Source organism: Boleophthalmus pectinirostris, unplaced genomic scaffold, assembly GCF_026225935.1.
Source record: "Boleophthalmus pectinirostris isolate CB_2022bp ecotype Guang Dong unplaced genomic scaffold, ASM2622593v1 HiC_scaffold_515, whole genome shotgun sequence".
Lineage (NCBI taxonomy): Eukaryota > Metazoa > Chordata > Actinopteri > Gobiiformes > Gobiidae > Boleophthalmus > Boleophthalmus pectinirostris.
In genome coordinates, this window is record NW_026571411.1 from 17,019 (window position 1) to 25,000 (window position 7,982).

A 7,982-nucleotide genomic window follows, 5' to 3' on the forward strand; every position below is an offset into this window, starting at 1 on the left:
AAACACCAGCTACTACATGGAATGACCCCACAGAGGAGACTGGACCAGTTGCAGGCATCCTAGACACAGAGACACTAGAGAAGGTATCAGTGACAGAGGCTATACATAGAAATCTTGTGGACAATATTACTGGACAGAGATTACTAGAGGCTCAGGCTTGCACGGGTGGCATTATTGACCCAAATACAGGCGAGAAATTTTCAGTCACAGATGCAGTGAACAAAGGACTAGTGGATAAAATCATGGTTGACCGCATCACTCTTGCCCAAAAGGCCTACAATGGTTTCGAAGACCCAAGAACCAAAAGCCAAATGTCTGCTGCCCAAGCCTTAAAGAAGGGATGGCTATATTATGAAGCAGGCCAGAGGTTTCTTGAAGTCCAGTATTTGACTGGTGGATTGATCGAACCAGAAGTTACCGGTAGAGTCTCTGTTGATGAGGCTGTGAGGAAAGGGACGTTGGAAGCACGTACTGCACAAAAACTCAGAGATGTGAGCGCTTATTCAAAATACCTCACCTGCCCCAAAACAAAACTGAAGATCTCCTACAAAGATGCCATGGATCGGAGCATGATTGAGGAAGGGACTGGCCTGAGGTTGCTAGAAGCCTCCTCTCAGTCCAGTAAAGGCCTGTACAGCCCCTACAGCATCAGTGGCTCTGGGTCAGCCACCGGGTCCAGGTCCGGGTCCAGGACTGGGTCTAGGTCGGGGTCTCGTAGAGGAAGCTTCGATGCCACAGGCTCTGGCTTCAGCAGCACATTCTCCTCCACCTCCTACGGGGCGACATCCTACAGCTCCTCCGCCTACGGCTCTTCCACATCCTTTGGCTCCCCTAGTTACACGCGTCGCTTCTGAGGACTGTCACCAGACGCCTAAAACAGTGGAATAAAGACGACCTTTACTCTGCTCTGCATGTAGTTGTTACAAAGATTTAGATTTATTTTATACAAGCTGAATTATTTTGTTAGATGTATATTCTTTATTTACTTGTGCTTTCTTATCAGAGTTGATTGTATTTAGCAGATGGCATACAGAGAACTCAAATATGAAACTGTTAAAGAGTTATATCAATTATGTTCTTAAGACTGGAATTAGTTTTATTTTGACAAAGTGCCCATCTATGAATAAAATTTGGTTGTACAATCTGTATATATTTGTGGAATTAGACAATTATTATAAAGAACGATTTATTAGCTACTCTGCAGAGCAGAATTTAGTCCCCGTGAAAAAACACATATATTTTGAAATGCCAAGCTTCAAGATCTGCTTCTCAAGTTCACTGCTGACCATTAAACTGAACTCTGGATTACACTGCAGCAAAACAATTCAAAACTAATTCAAACAAAAGAATGGACACAGTTCCTGGATGGATCCAAACAGTTCATTCTAAAACTACCAATAATTAAAAAGTCCAGACAATGACTGACATTTCAAAAGGTAAGTCTAATACGTTTATGCAAATCAGATGGTTAAGTTTGGATGAATCCTCATTGTTCCTGTTTGTGTCCACAGTGTCTTCTCCTCGGCTTCCTGCTCACATGTCTTCCTCCAATTCTTGGCATTTATTTTAACCAAACCACTGTAAACAGATATTTTATATGAATTTTATTGAAAAGCATGTGCTAAAGTAATATTTTAATCTATTGTTTTTACAATGGACCATTTTAACACTAGCAACTAAAAGACCTTAACCGAGCTTCTGTAAGTGCCTGCAAATACTCCGTATCACTTTAAAGCAGTTTAGTAGCTTAACTTGATGGTGCAGTGGTCCCACTGTAAACTGACTGATGCATGACTGAACGAGCAGCTTCCCAATGTTTTCAGGTTAAAACATTTGTACTGTCGCTATCACAATCCGTACACAGGGCTAAAACCAATGAATGTTTGTATCTACATGTGGCCCATTTTAGTGGGACTTCTCATAGACACATATTGTACTGTATATTAAAGATACTTAGAGCACTAATGCTGAAAGCCATTCGTTAACATTGTTTTGAAAAAAAATATTTTGCTTTGCACCACCTCCAGTATTTGTTCATCCACTACATGTGCATTTATTTCATGCATTTTTTTTTTGTTTGTTTGTTTTTTGTTTTGTTTTTTTGCTTGTTTTTAAAGCAATAATTGAAACCATATTATTTTCTTTTCATTTTATTTCTGCTTTGCATGATACACTAACATTTAAAGTGCAGAAACAAAAACATGTTTATGTTTCAAAGGTTTGAAGGAAGTATTTTATTGATGGTTATCAAACCTGAACGGTGTATTTATAAAATGGTGACAAGGAATTTTACTGTAACACCTTATGCTATGTAAATAAACTAGGAAATGAACAACTGTCTTATTTTTGTTTATTTCCTTTGAGGGGTTATATGACTATAAATGTAGAGTAGTATATGCTTACCAACAGGCTGTAGTCCCGGGGGTATTAAACACAAAATTAATGAACTGACGAATTCAACAATATTATTATTATTATCGTGTTATGTTTTGAAAACAACTTTAATTTCAAGGGACTTTCTGAGATTCCATCTAGTTATGTTATTAATATTACACTCCAATATGGCCAGTCTTACTCCTATATTATTTTATGCAGCTGTATCAGTCACTATTAGAGCACATGTTTATTTATTGGTTTTCTATTTATAGGTGTGGGTTTTCTTTCTGTACAAACGTGATGAAACAGTTATACATTTTGCTTAATTTAAACCGCATAATATAAAATATAATTAGGTTAATGTACACTTAATGGTCTCTATAGTGAAAATTGCCATCCAAGTGCCGTCCAAGAATTTTTGAAGCTAATGAAGTAATTATTAATTATGCATAACACTGATTAAAAATTTCGAGAAACTATCCCTTGATATCGCCACCAGCTCATTAATTTCCATGAATTAAACTGTATAGATCCCACCCTTTTAAAGTGTCTCCCTTGACAATACACTGGCTCCTAAATAACAGGGAGGTTTAGGTCCCCAACTTACCAACGCCAAGGAGGATGATGGGAAAGTGACAACACAACAACAAACATCATCAAGCACTACACTCGACGCAAAGGATCTGCAGAAACTATGGACTTCTCTGGAACCTGGAAAGTTTATGCTGAGGAAAACCTGGAGGAGTTTCTTAAAGCAGTCGGTAAACACTATGTTATTTATTTTTAAATAATTATATAAATAACTTGGAAAAATCAGACTAAATGGGAGTTAGACTGACTTGAATTCAGAATGTCTTGCATTGTTTGATTAGATGGATTGCATGTATATTTTTGACATACAGAATAATAGACAGTTAGAGAAACACTGTAACTTATGTTAGAGGGTCCGAAACCTGCTTGTCTACATAGAGATGTTATGTTCCACAGTGGCATTAATTGTCTTCATCAAAACAGTTGACTACACCAGACCAAGTTAAAGGTCAGACCTGCAGAACACATGTTTTTCAAGGAAGCAATAAAAACACCTAAAATTAAATAAATGCAAGATAATAGAGAAAAGCAGGTGTCAGAAAAAGTTACATAATGCACTTTAATTTAGCTTGAAATTATAACTGAAACTACAAGATAACACAACTGGTCTCTCATACAGACACATATCCTTAAAATGCCCATATTACACTGTTTTCTGATTTATGTTATAATGTTGTTTCCTAATTAAATACATACTTGGAGTTGTTTTTTGTTTTATTCATACGTTTAACTCATAAACCCTGCATATTTAGGCTCAGTTCTTCTCTCAAATTGAAAATACTCTGTTCCACCTTGTAATGTCATGTGGTACATGAAGTGCCCCACTGGCCCCACTGTTTTTCTAAACGCCACACACTTTCATTAGAATCATTTAGATAATTTCAACCCTGGAACCGACAATCTCTACTGAACTAAATGTTAAAAGTATCTGTTCATTTGAAAACTATCACTACATGACATCACAAGGTGGAACATTTTGAGCTTTGGAGATATAGACAGACTAGTAATAAAGGGTTACTCAAACATGTGTGAATGAAACAAAACACAAGTCCAAGTATGTTTTTGATAAAGTAATAATATTATAACATGGCTTAAAGATAACATGACCTTTAACAGTCAAAGCATGATAATAATTCTGACGCCTTGGCTGATGTGAATGTCTTCATTAGGTGCACCTGAGATGGTTGTAAAAATGCGTAAAGAAATTAAGCCAACAATCATAATAGAACAAAATGGCAAAGACTTTACCTACACCATAAAAACTCCAGTCCGCACCACAGTCAACTCCTTCAGCATTGGAAAGGAGTCGGAGATCACTGGACCGGATGGGCGCAAGTTTAAGGTGAGTTCAGTTTAAAAATGAGGTCATGAAATAATAAACAGAAAAACATATACTTTAATTTACTTAAAGGTGCACTGCATAATTTTTCCAGTGAAGGATATGCCGCTTGCTCATCTCCATGGAGATGTACACTCTATTGCTTTTAAAGTGAATAAAGTAAATCTCTGTGGAGACAAGCATGCGAGACCATCAGACAGGTGACAGGTCAGATCTGGGGAAAAATAGGAAATGTAATAAAGGCAAAATAGATATATGTGGAAGCAATAGCATCTTCATGAGACAAATATTTGAACCTTCACCAGAAAAGTTACATAGTGCGCCTTTAAGTTGGCCTTTTGTTGGCCTTTTGTTAGCAGTAGTTGTGATAATAACTTTACTACTACTACTTTACTACAACTACTAACTACTAGTGTCCACATCTTATCATAATGCATGAATATATACAATAAAACAAGAAAAGAGTAACAGTAGGTATAAATACTTTTACCCGTTTGATAGTATGTAGTATATAAAAGTAACTAACTGCGTTTTTGAAAGGGCGCATTCATTTTAATAAGTAAATATTACATATTTCTCTATTTAGTGCATAGTCAAAGAGGAAAATGGGAAACTGATCACCGAATCAGACAAAATCACCTCCATCCGAGAGATGCAGGGAGAGGACATGGTCGAGGTTATTACATTTTTCTCACAAAACAGATGTGTTTTTAATGAAAACTGAATATTTTTAACTTTTTTTTTTTTTCTAGAAAGTGACTACAGGCTCTGTCACATTCATCAGCAAGAGTAAACGAGTTTAAACTTTGGTCTGAGTTTGATGAAACAAAAAAAAGGAAAAAAAAAAAAAAACACAATAAACAATCATATAAATGTGTGAAGAATTTTGACTACAAGCAATGTAACAATAGGCCTAAGCTTTCAGGTCTCTAATGCATATGGTATCATTGGAAAGTTTAAAGAATAAAAAAACTGTTGTTGTTGTTATTTATTTGATTCTTTTGTTTCACATTAAAATATCTTATCCCTTTCACCGAGAAGAACAATTATTACTGACCCATCCATTACTGCACAGTACTACCATAAATTCTGTTATTTACTGGCCGGCAGGGGGCAGTAGTGATCCGCTTTGCTCTTGTCTCTGTTTGATTTATGTGCAGAATCAGCCCTGGGCGCTCCCTCAGTGCGCATGTGCGGTGCATTCTTTAGCTCCAGATTTTCCATTGCTAAATTCTTCTACATAAAGTGATTTAACTTTAAATTTAGAGTTATGCGGCCTCCAAATACCTCATTGTTTGTCCGGAACATCGCAGATGAGTCCAGGTGAGTGCAAAAATGCGACTATTTTTTGAAAAATGCCAAACAGCTCTCCCAAATCATAGCTTCAGCCGGAGTTTTGCGAAGCTAAGCAAAGCGTGTTTGCACCATTTTAACTTAGCTAGCAACATCAAATGCGCAACTTTACATCGAAAATACTGTTTTTAATATATTACAGAATAAGCAAAAAGCAGTCCCTAAAATCAGTAAAGAAAGCCGTTGTGTGTTTAGTTGCACATATCCACGTATAAGTGACTGAGTCACAGACGCGTAGCTTTCATATTCATGCTAAAGCGGCTAATGTTGTCTACGTGGAAGCATTTTGGCTAGCGAAGAGACAAAACGTGATCACACTCAACATTTTTCACTACCAAAAAACTAAATTTAGGTATCCACCTCGTCTATGTGCACCAACATTAATGGTATACACTCAAAATTTTGTTAAAATTAACAGTTTCGGTATTTTGTTGGGTGGCTGTATATCCTAAGATATGCGCTGTTTATATATTTAACTTTACTGCTTCTTTCCACGGACATACCTTTGTTTTGCCCTGAAATGTTCAGAGTGTAGCATTAAACATGCCCAACTCTATGGAGACAAGCTGTTTTCACCACCACGTGAAGGTACAGCTCAGGTCACCGTAAAAGTGCATGTTTTTCAAGGTATATGTTTGAGCAACAAACCATGTAATTGATTTGACTTTAATGCCATACTATGGAATTTTCCAGCCAAAGTAATACCATCTCTAAGGTGTCCAAAATCCTTACATAGTACATCTTTACAAAAATTGGATCAATATTTCACATGCCAATAGAATGAGTCATAAGTAAATGTCATAGTTTAGCACAGGTAAGTCTTTTAAATGGTTTATATTGTTTATAGACATACTGTAGCAGGTGTTGCCTTTTATGCAGTTGAGTTATATTTGTATTTACGGTGTTCAGGCCTGAGGATTTGCGGCGTGAGTTTGGCCGCTATGGGCCCATAGTAGATGTCTACATCCCTCTTGACTTCTATACACGACAGCCCAGAGGATTTGCATACATTCAATATCCTTTGCCAACAAGTGCTTATATTTGCAGTGCCTAACAAATACTTCTCTCACCAGGTTTGCTGTTTTGTCTGTTGTCTTTTTGCACATGATTTGATTAAATGTCTAACACACTACTATTTCTCTGTTATTGCTTCAGAAAATGTAAAAGCATCCAGTTGTGGAGCGGCCACAAAGAGTTACAAAGACCCATTAGCTGTATTAGCCGTAAAGACAAAGAGGCCAAAGGAGGAAAAGAGAGAGGGGGAAAGTTTGAAAGACAAAGAAAAGAAAGTAAAGCATGAAGAGGAAAAGGGGATCGGAGACAAGGCTTGGAAAAGGTTTAAGACAAGAAAGCAGGAAGTCTGTCTGCGAATCGATTAAAGGGTTAAAGATCAAGATGAAGTCAAAGTCAAGTCAAGGTAACAAGTCTGTATTGTTTTGTATCCTCCCAAACCGATTTGACACCAAAATCAGCTGTCCCTTTTATATCCAAGACACTGTCCTTTTAATCAAAACTAATGATCAATTATTATTATCAATCTGCACTGTTTTGATTTGCTCGTTTGTCAATTTTCAGAAGTATATGGAACAGCTTGCTGCTTCTAATCTCTGCAGAAAGCCATGTGTTGACACTGTCTTAAGTCACAAACTTAATGCACGCATGAATAAGCCTGCTAAAATTATTGAACATAAGATTGACTAAATGTAGTTTATGAAGTCATTTTGACAAACTTATTTCCTTGTTTAAATAATCCAGGAGTTAATTAATGTTATGTGACCTCACCCAAGCCGCAAAACCCTTAACTCAGCAGCACATTTGAAGACGTGCGCGACGCTGAGGATGCACTCCACAGTCTGGACAGGAAGTGGGTCTGTGGCCGACAGATCGAGATACAGTTCGCCCAGGGTGACCGCAAAAGTGTGTATATAAATTTAACTATGGATTAAACATAAATAATGAAGGTCTGAGTCACTGACTGCAGCTCTGTTTACAGCACCAAACCAGATGAAGTCGAAGGAGCGGCGATCACCAGGGGGACGCTCTCCAGGACGATCCTCTCGCTATGACGACTATGATCGAGACAGTCGCCGTCGACGATCACGCAGTCGTAGCTACGAGCGGTATCGCTCCCGCAGCCCTTCATATGACCGCCACCGCCGACGCTCTCCCAGCCCCCGAGAGTGAGTCGTCTGCCAGAACAGTCTCCACTTAACTGTGTATTACACTATATAGTTAAGATGACTAAATACTTAAACTTGTGTTTATTCAGATCTCACCGAAGACGAAGGAGCAGAAGTCATGAAGATGCCGGGTGAGTAACATT

The 7,982-nt window shown here is 37.6% G+C and overlaps 2 protein-coding genes across 2 annotated transcripts; both read left to right on the forward strand.

The window, feature by feature from the left end:
* The first annotated feature begins 3,070 nt into the window (after window positions 1-3,070).
* Window positions 3,071-5,139, forward strand: LOC110167490 (fatty acid-binding protein 10-A, liver basic-like). The gene is made up of 4 exons (XM_020932848.2): window positions 3,071-3,137; window positions 4,137-4,309; window positions 4,893-4,982; window positions 5,059-5,139. The coding sequence occupies exons 1-4, from the start codon at window positions 3,071-3,073 to the stop codon at window positions 5,107-5,109; spliced, it is 381 nt and encodes a 126-aa protein (XP_020788507.1). The 3' UTR covers window positions 5,110-5,139.
* Window positions 5,140-5,478: 339 nt separating this feature from the next.
* LOC110167184 (serine/arginine-rich splicing factor 10-like) lies at window positions 5,479-7,970 on the forward strand (the record flags this gene model as incomplete). The annotated part of the gene is made up of 5 exons (XM_055163123.1): window positions 5,479-5,629; window positions 6,569-6,673; window positions 7,473-7,576; window positions 7,653-7,839; window positions 7,929-7,970. Coding segments are annotated over exons 1-5 (491 nt in total), but the record flags the coding sequence as incomplete, so codon positions are not given.
* Window positions 7,971-7,982: the final 12 nt, after the last annotated feature.

What these genes read in the sequence shown, in the direction of transcription:
- LOC110167490 (XM_020932848.2), top strand. Translation starts at nt 3,071, where the DNA reads ATGGACTTCTCTGGAACCTGGAAAGTTTATGCTGAGGAAAACCTGGAG. An exon ending in GGAGTTTCTTAAAGCAGTCG is followed by an intron (nt 3,138 to 4,136) that starts GTAAACACTATG and finishes TGTCTTCATTAG; the next exon opens with GTGCACCTGAGATGGTTGTA. An exon ending in AGGGAGAGGACATGGTCGAG is followed by an intron (nt 4,983 to 5,058) that starts GTTATTACATTT and finishes TTTTTTTTCTAG; the next exon opens with AAAGTGACTACAGGCTCTGT.